The sequence below is a fragment of the Gopherus evgoodei genome, chromosome 22 (assembly GCF_007399415.2).
Source record: "Gopherus evgoodei ecotype Sinaloan lineage chromosome 22, rGopEvg1_v1.p, whole genome shotgun sequence".
Lineage (NCBI taxonomy): Eukaryota > Metazoa > Chordata > Testudines > Testudinidae > Gopherus > Gopherus evgoodei.
Genome location: NC_044343.1, coordinates 3,066,432 through 3,083,034, shown reverse-complemented (window position 1 = coordinate 3,083,034; position 16,603 = coordinate 3,066,432). Strand labels below are relative to the sequence as shown.

The following is a 16,603-nucleotide window of genomic DNA, read 5'->3' as shown; positions in this document are numbered from 1 at the left end:
CTAGCGCTGCTGTCGGAGTTAGGGGTGGGTAGCGCCTTGCGGTGCAGGAGCTGCTGGGGCTTGTCCATGTGTTGGGGGCAGAGCCAAGAATGGAACCCAGGTGTCCGGCCCCTCGAGCCGTCTGCTCGGGTCACAAGCCTCAGAAGCTAGGAGCAGCTGGATGCTTGGCACAGTGGTTTTGCCAGGAGATGGTTCTTGGGCCAGGCAGGTTCTGCTCCCGCAGTGGAGACACGTTTCTCCCCTGATCTCATGGCCCAGGCTGAGCGGGAGGAGGCTGCCAGTGCTGTTCCTAGACTAACCAGCTGGGGGTGCCGCAGAGCAAGGTCAGGCCATTTCTCTCCAGGCAAGGCTGGCAAAAGCAGCCTCTACCCTGCCCAGGAGTGGGGGGCAGCACCCCTTGCCTCAGGAGGGTTATATTTGGGGGTGCCCCTGAGTGTGGAGGGTGCCAAGGGGGTGAGGGAGCCCATGTGGGGTGGCTTTTCCCTGCCTGTCTTTTGGGGGTGGGTGTCTTCGGAGCTGGGGGTCCCCTGGGCCAGCCGTGGAAAAACATGGTGCTCAGAGCAGCTCTGCTTCCAGGGGAGGAGAGTAAACAAGGCCCTCGAGCAGCTAGAAGGGTAAAATCAGCCTGAACGTCACGTCCCAGGGCAGCTTCTCTGCCTCCGTCAGAAAGCCGGGGCCATGTCGCCCTCCTTCCCCCCACTCTCTGCTGCAGCCTGCGCCCTGCATGCCCTTTCCAGGGGCTGGGCCGCCCCTCCCCTGCCCCCCTTGGCAGCCTGGCTCTGTTTCCAGTGCGTGGCCTTTGGCCCCTCTGCCTCACTGGCCCCACGCTCTCCCCTGGGGCTCGTTACCGCTGGGGTTCTCGGCCTCCTGCTGAGGAAGCCCTTGTTTGGCTGGGTTATTTATAGAGGATTTCCTGATGCTCCTCCAAGTAAAGCGCTCTCCCCCTGCTCTGCCAGCGGGGCGGGGGAACCAGAATCCAGGAGCCAAGTCCCCTGCAGGCCCATCCAGGGCAGCCCTGGGGACAGGCAATGGAATGAGCCCTGGGGTGAGCTACCCCTGCACAGCAGAGTGCAGAGCTCCAGGGCCCAGGGGGAAACCACTGCAGAGGCCTGATTCTCCATTTCCTCCTCCTAGAGTGTGGGGGTGGGGGTGGGGGGGTGGTGTCTGGCTGGCTTTAAGCCACCTTTGTGCACCCCCTATTCTAGGGCAGGGCCCTGTCTGATGCCTGCCACAGCAGCCTTGGGGCTGCTCTAACTTACACTCTGCTCCCCATAACTCCAGGGAACAGCTACAGCACAGTGTCTCCTCCATGGCTCCGCTCTGCCCCTTGGGGCTGGGGACAGGGTGGACGCAAAGTCCTTATGCCAGCTCCATGGGGGTCAGGGAGGTGCGTGCACATGGTAGGAGTCAGGGGGCTGTTTCCACCAGCTTTAAGGCCCCCTTGTGTGGCCAGAGGGGCCAAGCAGGGCCTTGGTGTAGCTGTGAGTCAGGTCCAGGGGTTGAGCCTGGCCCAGGAGTTGAGCCTGGCCCAGGAGTTGAGCCTGGGGGGTGCCAATCAGTTGGCAGGAGTGGAGTTGAGGGTGTGGGGTCAATATTGGGCAATGTGGCTCCTGGGGGGCCTTTCCAGCCCTGGTGCATGCGGCCACAGCAGAGTTTCCCAGGGCCCACCCTTGGGTGCTTCCCCCAGGTTGTGCTGTCTCCTGAGCATGGGGCGCAGCAGCTCCCGGGCGAGGAAGCACTGGATGGGTCCCAGGTTCCATGAGCCATAGGTGAGGAGGAAGCTGGGACGAGTCCACAGCTCTGGCAAGTGCCTGCCCTGTGGCCTTGTGTAACCAGAGAGCAGCCGGTGCTTGGATGGCCCCTTCCTGGAGTGAGGTGGGGGTGGGGGTGGGGGCTCTTCTGTTCCCTGTCACTGCTCCCCGTGAGCTGCGACTTTATCTGCTAATTGGGACTCAGTCTGATTCACACGTGTGTGGGAGAGAAAAGGCAGGAAGTGGGGGGGCTCTCCCCTCGCAGCCAGTGCTGACCCCACTGTCCCTGCGCAGTGCTGAGGGGGCTCAGAAGGGGGGCTCTCCCCTCAGCGCTGCCCAGCAGGTAGGAGCGACTGTGTGAGACAGGTCCTGAAAGATCTCGTGAAACCGTTTGTTCATTAACCCCCCCTGTCCTGACCCACCGTCAGCTCTGGGGGTTCCTGTGACTTTTCTGAATCCTGCTCCCCCTTGATTCAAAATGTCAGCTGGATACATAATTATTCTTTAGTCCTCCCATAGCATCGCTGTGCGCTGTTAAGCTGCTGCCTTGTCCCCCAGAGGTGGCTGCATTTCGGTGGCAGGGGAACATAAGTGATTCCTGTGAGCAGGGGTTGTGACTGGCTTTAGGATGTGAGCTAAAACCCTGAGCATAGAGCCAGGAGGATGCAGGGACTTCCCAAAGGAGTTTACAATCTAGCACAGAGTGTTAGGAAAGACTGATTATAGCTAGTAAGGGGAGATAAGGCCCAGCTATAAATCATACCATGGCAACAACACGGCTGCTCGCAGGCTCTAGCGTGTCCTCTGGGTTTCTAAACTAACCCTCTCATCCTGCCAAGGCTCAGGGCCATCCGTAGGAAACGCAGCCTGGGCCAGAGCTGAGCCGCACGGCGCGATTAATGTATTTAACATGAATCGCTTTGTCAGGCGATCAGTTTCCTACTTCTGCAGCACAGTTTGTATCTAGTGAATCATGGGGGGTGTCTGGGAGCCAGGACTCTGGGATTCTGTTCCTGGCTCTGGGAAGGGCAGCGTAGCCTAGCAGTTAGACACACATGAGTCAGGACTCCTGGATTCTCCTTCTAACTCTGCCACTCGCTTACTGTCACGTTGCTGCTCTGTGCCTCAGTTTACCCCTCTGTAAGAGGGCCTGATAACTCCCATGTGGGCGGCTCTGAGACGTAACTAACTTCCAGGTCATGCACTCAGCCCCAGCTGAGGGCTGCTGAAACCCAGCTCAGCACAGGTAGCCTCAGCTTGAGAGGGGAAGTGGCTTTGAGTTGAGGGCCAGGGCCTCTAGCGCCCAGCCTCACCGGCCACAGCACATTTCCCCTCTGGCGGCGCCAGAGCCAATGGGGCCTGCTGGGAACATCCAGGGAGGCCATTTATTCAGGCCACTTTCCTTGTCCAACAAAGCAAGGCTTTGGGGCTAGATTTCCAGCCTGGAGAGGATGCTCTGTGTCAGTTGCTGGGGGGGTTACCCCTCTGCCGGGGGCCTGAAAGGGGAACATCCCCAAGGGGGGGGGCAGAGGTGGGACTGGGAGCAGAGACCCCAGGCAAGTGCAGCCTGGCAGTTGATCTAAATGGGGCCAGATGCCCTTGGTTTACCCAGCAAAACTTCCATGGATTATCCACCCATCACTGGGTGCTTCTCCCTCTCAGGGGCCACCAGAGCTTGCTCCGTGGAGCAGGAGAGGGCAATTCCCTTTCCCTGGAGGGCGGGAGGAGAGGGGGCAGTTATTGCAGGCCAGCAGCTGGGAAACAGGTAGTTTGGCTCTCCCAACAATGATCCCTGGCCCCAGCCTTGTCTCTTTGCCAGCTGGAAAGGCGGGCGTGGGTGGCACAGGTGTGCTGCTGCCTGCCTGGGGCTTGCTCTCGCTGGTAAGCGGCTGTGCGTGTGCGCCCCTCTCCCCCCAGCCCACTCCTCTGGGGCTGAGAGCAGGCTCCGGAACCAGCCCCTCTTTGGTACGGCTGGAGCTAGCAGCCGGGCCGAGGTCGGAGCCGTCCGTGAGCAGGAACAAGCCAGAGGCCAAGTGTGCAGAATTCCTGGCCGGAGGCCACTGGGCCGGGCTTGGATCCTGCCCCCTGCAGTTCTGGGAACGTGCTTCATTGTTTCTTTGTTTGGGTCCCAGCTTGGCCTCGCTCTTCCTGCGGCACCTGTCAGTCCCTTCCTCCGGGGCGGCCAGAACGGGACGTTCCCCGTTGGCTCGAGAGCTGGGCCCTGCTTGCAATCACCCAGACTCCTCTGCACCACTTGCCCGGGGGCTGAGGGGACGCTGGCGGTGGCTGGGCCCAAGGCAGGGGCAGTTGGCTCAGGACAGCAGCTGATGGCCTTGGTGGATGGGGCAGGTTGGGGGGGGTGGAAGAGATGAGGCACATGGGGACGTGTGTTCCCTGCCCCCTCCCCCAATTGTCCTCTCCTCTTCCACACTCTGGGCCAAAAGCCCCTTTAGGAACTCAGCTCCCAAGCGAATGTCACCCCCACAGGATCTTCAGCGCCCAACCCCCCCGCTCCACAGGGGCCTTCCAGGCCCTTCCAAGTCCCCAGCCTTGGCTCAGGGCAGGGGACTCCGCTGGCTCAAGGTTTGGGCCAGGGTCAGAGAGAGCAGAACCAGACCCACCGCCTCCCCCCCCCCCAGTGCCCGGCTTGCCAGTGGGCAGAACAAAGCACACAACACCCAGGCCAGGCTGCCGTCAGGCATGTATTCAGTGCAGGGTGGAAGAATTTACAGCAAAGCGCCATGAGCCTCCGCCGCATCGCTGGGCTAATCAGCGAGAGAGGCCGGAGCCGCCCCGGCAGTTCCCCTTCACCTCCTGGCCCTGCATTCACATTCATGGCAGATCCTGCTCAGCCGGCCCCCTGCACCCCCTGGGTTGTGGCACTGGGCAGGGCCCCAGGGTCTAACCTCCCTGGGATGGGGTGAGCTACAAGGGCCCAGATACAAAAGGCTGGGGAAAGGGCTGCAGTACTGGAGGGGTGTTGGGGCCGCAGAGCCTGAGCAGACCAGGGGCTTGAGGCCTAAAGGAAGCGAGGGCTGGGCAGGGACGCAGGAGTGGCTGGAGGAGGGCGGGGGTCAGGCCCAGGGGTGGGAGGATGGAGGGGATCTCAGCACGGGTTGTGAGGGTGAGTAAAACCCAGGGAACAGGGTCAGACAGAGGGAGCCACGGTCCTCCCCCATCCCCCTGGCTTGGCCTGGGCCGTGCTGCCAGGTCTGGCCAGACCCCCCCACCCAAAGGGCTACCAGTCGGAGGGAGGGCTGCCAAAGGGCGAGGTCAGCATGACCTCCCCTCCCACCAGCATGCCCAGCTTCCGGGGTTGGCAAACCAGGGGTAACAGGAGGGGGAGGCCCAGTGGACGTGTGCACCTGGGGTGAGCATGAGCTGGGTGATCCGAGAGTCTGGCCAAGTGTGTGAGTGAGAGCTGGGAGCTGAGGGAGGGGGATATAAGATGGATTTCAGCTGGGTGTGTGTGGGGGGGGGGGGGATTCACATGTACGTGTGCGCGCCTGTCTGGAAGTCTCTGCCCAGGCGTGCCTGTCTCTGTCTGAGTGAGATGGCGATTTCAGGCCGGGCATCAGTTCAGTCTCCTAAGTTTCTTGCCAATCAAGTCGCGTTTCCTCCCCTTTGCTTCAGCTCAGCTCCCAGCCTCTGCTCACCATGGCCTCGCTCCCTGGTTAGCCGCTGGCGTGGAAAAGAAAACAGCGAGAAAGGTCGGCGCTAACGCTGCTCACACGCAGCCCGAGTGGTCGCACCCGGGTTCCTGCCCTGCGAGGAAGCTGCCAACCACTGTGGTATCCTGCTGCCCCAGGATTTCCCGTGGCCCCTGTCCTCTCCCCCCATCAAAGAGCCCAGGCAGGCTGCTGCTGGGCTTTGGCAGGTTCTCATGCCCCCAGGCAAGCCCATCTCCAGCAAACAAAGGGCCCGATCCTGTGCCCCCGCCCCCCAGCCGCTCAGGAAATGCTCCGTAGGGGTCTGATCCCACGCTCCTCAGCGCCTGCAATCATGCTTTGCCCTTGGCCCCCAGCACCTTGCCTTGTAAATGCTAACGACCCCTCCCTCCACGTCGCCCCCAGGGGGCAGGTGAGTGTAGCTGTGAGACAGGAGCTCTGCGCCCCAACCCCCAGGAAATGCTCTTTGCAAGAGATGTTAGTTCTATCCCACGCTCCACCCACATGCCAGCTGCTTTACGCTGCGACAGAGTCTACTCATGGGGCTGCTTAACAGCAGCAGAGAGAGGCCAGATGCTGCCTGACCCCAACTCTCATGCTTCAGGGTGTGAAGGGTCAGGAAGGGCTCTAGACCCACACAGACTGTACTGCGCAATCAACCAGGCGCACCAGTGAGAAGTGGATGCTGCAGGCAGTGCTAGAGGCAGGATACTGGCCATGAGGGGCCAATGGTCTGCTTTAATATGGGGGGGAATACTGGGGTAGAGGGGGATGCAAGAGGGACTGCTGCTATGATAGGTTGCTCAGAGTGCTCATACAGGGGATATCCCAACCTGCCTTGCCCTTTGCTCCTTACCTGGGCTGCGCCACGGGTTTGAGGGGGAACTGGTTGGGCAGCTTGGCCTCCAGGATTCGCTTTCCAATTTCATCCAGGCTGGTGCTGTCTAACAAGGTGAGAAGCACGAGAGGTCTCTTGGCTGGAATCTACTGCCCATATGTGCAGGGGAAGGGGCCTCCCTCCCCCTCACCAGCCCCCAATCCTGGGCTGGCCTTGCCACTCCTGGAGGAATCTGGGACACGAGGCCCCTGGCAGGGCAGGGACACAAGGGGGGTCTGGCTTGGTGTGCCGATGGCCCAGCAAGGAGCACCCTCATCCCCCAGCTGCTGTATAATGGCTCCAGGCTGGGAATGATGTGAATGCACAACGCTGCTAGGGAGCCCCAGGGGCTGTGGGTCAGGACAGTGGGGCAGCAGCAGAGCCAGGGGGCGGGGGGGGGGGGTTGGAAGCCTCTATGCCGCTTGCTCCGTGGCACCAACCTCACCAACGCTGCAGAGTTTCATTAGCGATAGATGTTGAGGGATGAGGTGGGGCTGGGGTTTCTCAGAGCAGGGCTAGGAAGGGGAGTGAGGATTGTGCCCACAGACCAGCTCCAGGGGCTGGCGCCACCTGCCAAAGCTACAGGCTAGTTCGGGAAAGCATCTGGACACCTGCCTTTTGCCCTTCCTCACACAGGCACTCACCAGTGTTCCCGAATGTCCCGGGATTCCCCAGTGTCCCTGGGTTCCCAAAGGTGCCAGGGTTGCCGAAGGTCCCAGGGTTCCCAAAGGTGCTGGGGTTCCCAAAGGTGCCGGGGTTGCCGAAGGTCCCAGGGTTCCCAAAGGTGCCGGGGTTCCCAAAGGTGCCGGGGTTGCCAGGATTTCTCAGGCCTGGGTTGAAAGCGCTGCCCTGTCAATGAGAGGAGAGTCACGCCAGCTCAGCTGCCAGCCACGGAGCCACCCCAAGAGCCAGCACGTGTGCAGCCGGAACGCTTCGCTCTGCCCACTCGGCACCAGACAGTGATGTGCACGGACCAGAAGGAACTGGGGAGACCCTCCCTGGCTGACTCCTGGCAAGGGTGTGGCTGGAGGAGGTTGGGGGAAGGCCTCTGTCCCCTGCTACGCACTGCCCCGGCCCTTGGGGCCCTGTGAGCCAGCAGGCAGCCCGGCGGCCTTGTGGGAGTCGCACAGCTTGGGGGATCTGCTCCAGGGTGTGTATGTGGGGAGGAGGGGGTCGGGGGGGATAAACCAACCTACGAGGACATCAATGGATGAACAGTGGGGCTGCCAACTTTCTAATGGCACAAAACTGAACACCCCACCCCGGCCCTTCCCGAGGCCCCACCCCTGCCCACTGCACCTCCTCTCCCTCCCTCCCTTGCTCTCCCCCACTCACTGACTTTCACCAGGGTGCGGGAGGGGGGTGAGGGCTCTGGAGTGGGGCCGGGGATGAGGGGTTTGAGTGCGGGAGAGGGCTCCAGGCTGGGGCAGGGCATTGGGGGGGGGTGTGGAGGGGAATTGAGGAATTTGGCTGGGGGTGCGGGCTCTGAGGTGGGACTGGAGATGAGGGGTTTGGGGTGCAGGAGGGGACTCCAGGCAGGGGTTGGGTTGTGGGCTCTGGCAAGGGGTGCAGGCCCTGGGGTGGGGCTGGGGATGAGGGGTGAAGGGGAGGCTCCTGGCTGGGACAGGGAGTGTTGGGGGCTGTGGGGAGGTGGGACAGGGTGCGGGCTCGGAAAGAAGTCTGAGTGTGGGAGGGGACTCCGGGCTGGGACAGAGGGTTGGGGTGCTGGAAGGGGTTCAGGGTCCTGGTGGTGCTTGCCATGGCTCCCAGGAAGCAGCCACCAGGTCCCTGCAGCCCGGAGGCACATGGGCAGCCAGAGAGGCTTCGCATGCTGCCCTCACGCCCACAGGCGCCACTCCCATACCTCCCATTGGTTGTGGTTCCCAGCCAATGGGAGCTGCGGAGCCGGCCCTCCTGGCCTCCCCAGCTGCCCATGTGACTAGGGGCTGCAGGGACCTGGGGGCCACTTCCTGGAGCCACGCGGAGCCAGGGCAGACATGGAGCCTGCCTTAGCCCCAGGCCCCAGGCTTTTAACAGCCCAGTCAGTGGTGTTGACTGGAGCCGCCAGGATCCCCTCTTGACTGGGCATTCCAGACGCCTGGCAACCCCCATGAACAGACAAACCCCCGGAGGACCGAACATGCCCAGATGGCAGGCTGGATTTGTGGGCACGTTCTTATGTACCCACAAGGAGGTGCACCCCCCCCCACCTCAGGACGGACGTGAGCACGGACAGAGGGCAGCCTGGGGCCCCCTCACCTTTGCCTTCCTGCAGCTCTCCAGTTGGGCCTTCGTGTTCTCAGCCTGGGCAAGAAGCTGCTTGTTCTCCTGCAGCTGCTGGCTCAGGCGCCCCTTCTCCTCCGTCAGCGTCTGCTTCTCCTGGTAGCTGCGCTTGGCCTCGGCGTCGCAGGTGGCCTGCAGGGCCTGCAGCTGGTGCTGGTGCTGCTGAGTCTCCCTGTTGCGCTGCTGCCCGCACTCCTGCAGGTTCACCTCGCTGAGCAGCTTCTCGCCATGCAGCCGCCCGTTCTCCTGCGCCTGGGCCTGCAGCTCCTGCTGCAGCTTGTCCCCCAGCATTTTCAGCTGGGCGTTCACCTGCTGGGTCAGAGCGGTGCAGCTGCTGGACTGGTAGAACGAGAGGGTCCCCACTTTCTCCTGGATGGCCTGCCGGATGGTCTGGAACTCGCCCAGCATCTTGTCCCCCAGGCTGCAGCACTGTTTCTGCCCCTGGCTCTGCCCGCTGTACTGTGCCCGCAGGCTGATGCTCTCCTGCCGGCAGAGCTCCCGCTCACCGTTGGCGGTGCTGGCCGCTTGCTTCAGCTTCTCCGTCACCTGCGAGCAGTTCTCCCGCTGCTGCTGGGCCTCCCGCACCAGCCGGTCCCGGGCCTCCCGCAGGCTCAGCTTCTCGGCTGTGCCGGGAGAGGACAAGGCAGGGGCTGGGCCGACAGTGTTACGTCTCCCTGGGATCCAGCTCGCCTGCCGTCTACTCCCCCAGCACCCCCATCCCCTGCACCTCATCCCCCTAGACCCTCCTCCCCCAGTACCCCCACTCCCTGCACCCAATCCCCCCCAGACCATCCTCTTCTAGCACCCCCATCCCCTGCACCCTCCTTCCCCATCCTCTGCACCCAATCCCCCCAGCACCCTCCTTCCTCTGCACCCACCTCCCCCAGCACCCAATCCCCCTGGACCCTCCTCCCCCAACGTCCCCATCCCGTACACCCTCTTCCCTCAGCACCCCCATCCCCTGCACCCAGTCCCCCCCAGACCCTCCTGCCCTAGCACCCCCATCCCCTGCACCCAAATGCCATGGTTCCCCCTCCCCCTGCACCGCATCCACCCACTGGAGTCAGCTCTACTGGGAGGGAAGGACTCCTGGGGAAGAGCAGCCAATCACAGCTGCTGTAAGAGGCAGGTAGAGCACCCCCCTCCCTGCTCCCAGAAGAGTTTTTGGGTAGGGGAGGGAGGGTGGCTCGTGCCCCCCCCCGAACAATGATCAGTCTGCTCCCCCCTCCAACAAGAGCCCTGGAGCCACAGGAGCAGAGGCGTGAGATTGGGGGTAAGGAGCAGCTGTGATGGGTGTGCACAGAATTCATTGCTGGGCTGGGGGGGGGCAGAGGAGGGGATTAATGAATTAGGCTCTGGGGCATGGGTCGCTAGCAGCTCGCTGGTGATCTCATGGGCTCTGACTCCTGATGTTTGAACTCTCGGGGTTAGCAGTGCTGAGTGGGGGAGTAATCCGGGGGACCCCGTTGGGGTGCCCCGGTTCCACGCAGCACTCTGCTCCCACGTGGCAGGGGTGACCCCACTGATCCCATTCCCAGCAGAAATTCGGGGGCTGGGATAGAATTGCCTGGTGCCCAGTGGAAAAGGGAACTTGGTGGCTCTGGTCAGCACTGTGACCGGGCTGAGGCCGGCTGCCTGCCTGCCATGGCTCTGTGCAGCTCTGGGGAGCAGCGGCACGTCCCCGCCCCGGCTCCTGGCCATAGGAACCGCGGCCACTGGGAGCCGCGGGGCGGTGCCTGCGGACAGGGCAGCACGCAGAGCCGCCTGGCCACGCTTCCGAGGTGCAGCCGGAGGAGGGACGTGCTGCTGCGTCCGGGAGCTGCCTGAGTTCAGGGCTGCCTGGAGTCTGCACCCCTCACCCCCTCCTGTGCCCCAGTCCCCTGCCACAGCCCTGATCCCCCTCCTGCACTGCAAACCGCTTGGCCTCACCCCAGAGCCTGCACCCCCACCGCAACCCCCTGTCCCACCCCAGAGCCCCCTCTTGCACCATGAACCCCTCATTTCTGGCCCCAGCCTGGAACCTGCACCCCCAGCCTAGAGCCATACCCCCTTCTGTGCCCCAACCTCCTGCCACAGCCCTGATCCCCCTCAGGCCAACCTGAAGCACCCTCCTGCACCCCAAACCTGCCATCTCCAGCCACACCCCAGAGCCTTCACCCCCAGCCGGAACCCTCACTCACCCCAACCCCCTGCCACAGCCCTGATCTCCCTCAGGCCAGCCCAGAGCACCCTCCTGCACCCCCAGCCGGAACCCTCACTCACCCCCTTCCCACACCCCAACCCCCTGAGCCAGCCGTGTGAAAAAGAGCAACAGAGGGAGGGCGAATGGAGTGAGGAGGGGTGTGGCCTTTGAGGAGAGGCAGGGCAAGGGTGTTCTGCTTTGTTCCAGTAGAAAGTTGGCAACCCTGGGTTGGGATCAGGTCGTACAAAGCTAAAACTATCTGCTGCTAAAACGGGGGGCTTGGGGAGGGAGCCCCAGGGACTCCAACTGGGGCCAGAAAGGCACCTGCTCTTGCATCCCGGACAAAGTAGGTTTGCACCCCACTCTCCACAACAGTGAACACACAGTGCTGCCATGTGACCTTCCTGGTGCCCTGCTGCCTGGGGCAGGACGCGTGCATGCGAGATGACCAGCCCCAGTGGTGTTGGGGGAAACAGGCCAGAATCTCTGACATCAGGCAGGTGCAGTGAGCAGGATCAGGAAGTTCCCCGCTGCCTGGGGTGTTGGGGGCTGGCTGCATCCACGCCCTGGACAGCCTCTGGGGACCCCACCTGGCCCTGACATGATTCCACCAACACCAGTGGGACTGAGCTGGCAGGGGAGGGAGAGGAGCCGGGGGGGGGAGCTCTCACCCACCGTAGCAGGTGATATTCAGGATGTTCATGTTCCTGTAGCATTGCTCCGCCATCACCTTGTTGTACTCAGCGTAGATCAAGATATTCTGGCACTGAGCCTGGGGAGAGAACGGGGGACGGAGTGTCAGAGCTTCCCTGCCACAAGGGACGGGTGGCCACCACAGCACCGGGGGAGCCATTCCCAGACATTTCCTGGGAGGGCGGCAGAGATGGAGGAAGGGAATTGGCCGCTCTCCCTTCGCAGAACGGTGAGGAATGTGGGCACTCCTGGAGACAAAGGTTGGGGGGTGCATTGTCTAGATGTGCACCGTGGAAGCTGCTTTCTCGTGAACATTCCTGCCCTGCTGGTGCCCCTCACTCCTGACTCGCAGCCCCTCTGTTATCCCAGCCCTGGGCTCACCTTACACATGGGTCTGCCAGTGCTGCTCAGTCCTGATTTGCATCACCCCCTCTGGGATTCCATTCCTGAGGGTAGATGCTTAACCAGTTGTGCCATGCTGCTGCTGGGTGGCTTTGCATGGACCAGCTGCTCCTGCTGCCCAGAACCCATTTGAACAGAGAATGTGAGAGGTGAAACTTGCGTGGAAGGAGCCAGCGAAAGGCGAAGGGTTGTTAGCTCAGAGGAAGAAGAATCCAGTGCAAAGTCACCAGGAGAGAAGAGCCAGTACTCCCTGGCCTGCTGGTTCCCCGGCTCATTTCCCCCCAGTGTGGTGTGAATTGTGCACTCAGCAGTAGGATCTGCAGTGGGACGAAGGCTGTGGGTGAATCACTGGTGCATTCGCTTTCCTCAAGGACTGGCGCTGGCAAAGCTCCAAGCCTGGCTCTGTATTCTGCTCTGGGGCATCTGTCTAAACCATAGTGGAACTTCGCAGGGAGGCCCCGTGAATCAGTCTGTCTGATCACTAGGGAGTGGGGAAAGACGGATGGAAGGAGGAAAATGTTCATTGATGAAACAGGAATGTTGCAACATACCAGACTCATTTCTCGTGTTTCCCCTGACTCATTTCTTGTGTTCAGAGGTGCTGAACTCTAGGTCTTGCTCATCCCTGGGAGCTGTGGGGTGCTCAGTGCCCCAGCAAATCAGGACACATTATGGTTAGTACACGAGGTCTTTATAAGAAGACCTGAGCCAAAATCCTGGATCCAAGCTCCCCAGTGAACTTGATGGATCCAGATCTGGCTGAGTCCCATTTCTGGGAAGCAGGGATTCACTGGCGGCAGTTCTGAGAATTGCTCAGTCAATGCTGTAACCCCGTTTGTGCTTCCGAAAGAGGAAGGGACTCTTTGTCCTCTTCCGAATAGCTCACGGGATGGAATGAGATGCTGGGGGGGCCTGGGACCAAGAAAACCTCGGAGACTTTTGCATTGAGTGTGTTGGGGTTTGCAAGATGATGTTGAGTTTTGCAAATGCCTGCCAGCCCCTGATCCGTTTAAGATAATTTCACACACACCCTTGTAACTAGCTGGAATCCAGCACTAATCAAACCATCAGAACTTGGTTTGAAAGGCATTCTCGCCCAAGGGCCGAGACAACAGGGGAACAGAACGAAAAGTACTGCAGCAGCCCAGGACGTGGCTGGTACCAAACAGAACCTGCATTTGCCAATGGCTTGAACGCTGCCCTCAGTCCAGAACCTGAGATTTTTCCAGCAGGTTCTAATTTCTGGCAAAGTGAGTTTTCCGTTTCCCAGTTCAGAACAAACCTGTGCCAGATCCCTGTCGGACACTCGAACAGATCTTGGCAAAGGTGAATATTTAGGAATCACTAGCCCAGTGTCCTGTGTGATTGTGAGTGTGTCGGACAGTGACTGTTGTGCTTACATGTAAAAATCAGTGGACAAACGGCTGGTGGAATTGGTCTGGCTCCCCTGGCTCCAGCTCCAGCACAGCTGAGAATCTGGCCTGTAAATGGAATTGTGTGTGTGTGTGTCTTTAGCATTGGTTAAAGGTGCTGGATTGACAGCCCTATGGATTCACTCTGAGCGTCGTCCACCCACCAGCTACAGCAAGGGCCGGTGCTGCTTAACCTGGACCTGCAGAGACCGTGCTTGGGAATGGGGGGGCTGCTCCCTAGGAAGGGTGTTCCTGTGATTAGCGTAATAGCTTGGGAGCTGTGGGTTCAATTCCCTGCTCAGGCACAGACTTTGGCTAAGTCATTTGGGGAATGTCTGTGCTGGTTCGTGTCTGCTGGCTCAGGCCAAGGGGCTTTTTCAGCAGTGGTGCAGACATTTGGGCTGATGCCCAGACTCTAGGACCCTGCGATAGGGGGATCCTGAACCATCTACACTGCAAATAAAGATCCCCCCTTAGCCCAGGTCCGCTGACACAGGCCGGGGTGGGTATCTAATTGCAACAGAGACAGACCCGTAGCCTCTCTATGCCTTAGTTTCCCCGTCTATAGAATGTGGACAAAAGCACTTCCACAGAGATGGAGGGGGCAGGCACAGGGTCATATAAGAACCTAAGACGGAGGGAGAAGAGAGCTTGAGTCTCTGAGTAGAGCCGATCTTGGTGCTGATTTTGATGAGAAGTTAAAGAAAAACAGTCTGGGTTTTGAGTGTATAACACGAGAGAAAATTGTGTCTTTAAGGCCTTATTGCAGTGCAAACCCTGAGGGCGCAGGAGGGTGCGGTCGCACTCTGGGCGTCAGAATAGCTGCAGGAGCTGATCAGCCGAGCACCCAAAAGGAGCTGAGAGTTTTCCAATAAAGCTTTTTTTTCTTTGCTCCAAAATCGACCTTTGTTTGGAAACAAACATTTTCAACAGAAACCCGGAATCAAACCATAAAATAGGGGTTTGTGGCTTTGAGTTCTCCTTTTTCAAGAGAGGGGCAGCCCAAGACCAAGAAACTGAACATATAAGTATTTTCATGGAAACTTTTGAATCAGCGTTTCTGTTAGACAGCTGCAAAATGAAAATTAGCATGACTTGTTCACAAAAAAATAATTCCATTTTCCAATTCTCTGACTAGCTAATGAGCAATAGAGAAGTGTTAAGAAACTCCTCCAATGAGCATGGGAAGAATGGAGAAATGATAGAGGAGTAATTTCACCCACCACCATTGAAATGCTGCCATCTCTGGGGTGGAGCATGACAGATGTTTAACAATGCACAGCACCCTCAAGAAGAGATCACTCTTAAAATTCCGCATTTCCCCTGCTTAGTGGTATCCCATCTATGAGTATTAGAGTTAAACCCTATGGAGAGGATGCTCTGTAGTGTGGTCCCAGGTTCCTCATGCTAATAAAACAAACATCTGCAGCGCTCCTGTCAGGGGATGAGGATATTTGGAGATGAAATTTGAATCGGTCACTTTCATGCTTGCAAAAGAACCTCTGCGTCTCAGTGGATTGTATCACCCTGGTCAGCCCCTGAGCAGAAAGGAGAGGTGGACAGATGGGCCAGGCATGGTGGGATTCCACCGAATTACCCCGGGGGTGAATTTGGCTCTGAAATCAGCATTGCATTTGTTATTTCTTGGCTGCGACCAAGGGGATCCTTACTCTCTCTGCTCTTTGGGGTGGGCGGCTAGACAGATAGCCTAGGGTCGAGGGGTGGCTAGCTAGAAACACTCTGGGTTCTAGGGTGGTCAGAGAGACACGCTCGGAGGGATGGATGGAAGGACAGACAGCTCGGGCACGGGGGCACATGCACCCCAGGGGATGGTTCTCCAAGGCAGGCCTACCTGATAGGCGATGCAGGTCCGCAGGCTGGCATTGCATTTCTCCAGCTCTTTCTGGGTTGCCGTAAGCTGCTGGGAGCAGCCGACCTTCTCCTTGCTGGTGGCGTTGAGCTGCTGGGTGAGGTTTTTGTTCTTGGCGTTGAGCAGCGACATCTTGTTGTAGAAGTCCTGGACCTGCTCCTCAAGGTGTCGCAGGTGGGTGTCGGTGCTGGCGTGGGTGTTGCCGTAGATCATGAAGAGAACCAGCCCCAGGATGATGAGGAGCTGGATGACCGAGGTGAATAGGAAGATGTATTTCATGTAGAAGCCACAGTCCCGCTTGGGGAGCAGGTTGTCCCTGGACTCCAGGCCAAACTTGGCCATGGCGTAGGCGTTCTTGTCCATGTTGCAGGCTCACTGCCGCCACGCAGCTCTCTGGCCCCGCTTTCACTGGCAATGGTGGTGGGGCGGGGCGCGTCCACCCCTTAATCCCCCCAGCCGAGTGTTTATATTGCTCTATTTAATATTTCCTCCTGCCTGGCTCCTTCCTGCCTCTCCGGATGCGCTGGCACAACACGGCTGCCGTTTCCACACGGGCTATTGTTCCCAGCCTGTAATGGACAGGGGCGAGACGCCCCACGCCTCCCCCCCAGCTTTATTTGTGTTTCTCCAACTGACGTCCCTGCTGCTACTCGGGAGCAGGGGTGTGTGAGCGCGAGGGGGATGCTCCCTGGGACAGGCTTACAGGGCCTGATCTAAGGCTCTGTGAAATCAATGGAAAATCTCCTGTCCGAGTCCGTCCCAGCAGGCTGAGGTCTCTCCAGGAAACAGCCTGGTTCTGATTCCAGCCAGCTCCACTCCTTGTGGGAAATATCAGATTCCGCAGCTTCCTATCAGACTTACTGGAGAACAGAGCCCTCTACCAAAGCTTTCAGCCAGCCCGTAGAGTGTAATGAACAGAGGGTTATGCCCCCGCTGCAGGGTACAGGAAAGATCTCCTGCGTTAGCTTCGATGGGGGTTTTCCATTGGGGGCACTTGCACTAGACTAAGGAACGGATCTCACGAGCCAGTGACCCTTGGTGGTGCATGGCAGGGCTCAGAACAGATGCTGTGTGACTGCCAGCGCGTGACTCATCCCCTCGGCATCACTGGGGCTACTTGCATGGTGAATTACGCATGTACCTAAGTGCTTTGCTGGACTGGGATCAATGTCAACAGGAGGGTGTTCTAGTTCCAGTCAGCCATCTAGTCCCATATCCTGTCTACCAATTGCTTCAGAGGAAGGGCCAAGAAAGCCCCTAGTGGACAGTTATGGAATAACCTGCCCTTGAGGGAAAATTCCCTCCTGACCCCACTTGCTCAGTGGTTTGTTTATGCCCTGAAGCAGGTGGGTTTTTAGCCCTTCTAAGGGTTTTTATCCTCTGGAATGTAGCTCTGGTTGATCTCGGGATGCATAGACATCTCTCGTCTTTTGAAGAATCCTGCTCTGCTCTTTTGCTCTCAGTA

The 16,603-nt window shown here is 59.5% G+C and overlaps 1 protein-coding gene across 1 annotated transcript; it reads right to left on the bottom strand.

The window, feature by feature from the left end:
• Positions 1-4,433: 4,433 nt before the first annotated feature.
• PLVAP (plasmalemma vesicle associated protein) lies at positions 4,434-15,922 on the bottom strand. Its single transcript, XM_030540678.1, has 6 exons — positions 15,121-15,922; positions 11,437-11,533; positions 8,556-9,202; positions 6,941-7,145; positions 6,276-6,363; positions 4,434-5,432 (listed from the first exon to the last, which is right to left on the bottom strand). The coding sequence occupies exons 1-6, from the start codon at positions 15,499-15,501 to the stop codon at positions 5,426-5,428; spliced, it is 1,425 nt and encodes a 474-aa protein (XP_030396538.1). The 5' UTR covers positions 15,502-15,922; the 3' UTR covers positions 4,434-5,425.
• Between the last annotated feature and the right edge of the window lie 681 nt (positions 15,923-16,603).

Bases quoted from the DNA above. Each gene is read 5' to 3' on its own strand.
- PLVAP (XM_030540678.1), bottom strand. From the start codon at position 15,501: ATGGACAAGAACGCCTACGCCATGGCCAAGTTTGGCCTGGAGTCCAGG. The intron at 9,203-11,436 runs GTGGGTGAGAGC...CTCCCGGCACAG, and splicing joins CCTGAATATCACCTGCTACG to CCGAGAAGCTGAGCCTGCGG. The intron at 7,146-8,555 runs GTGAGGGGGCCC...TCTCATTGACAG, and splicing joins AGAGCTGCAGGAAGGCAAAG to GGCAGCGCTTTCAACCCAGG.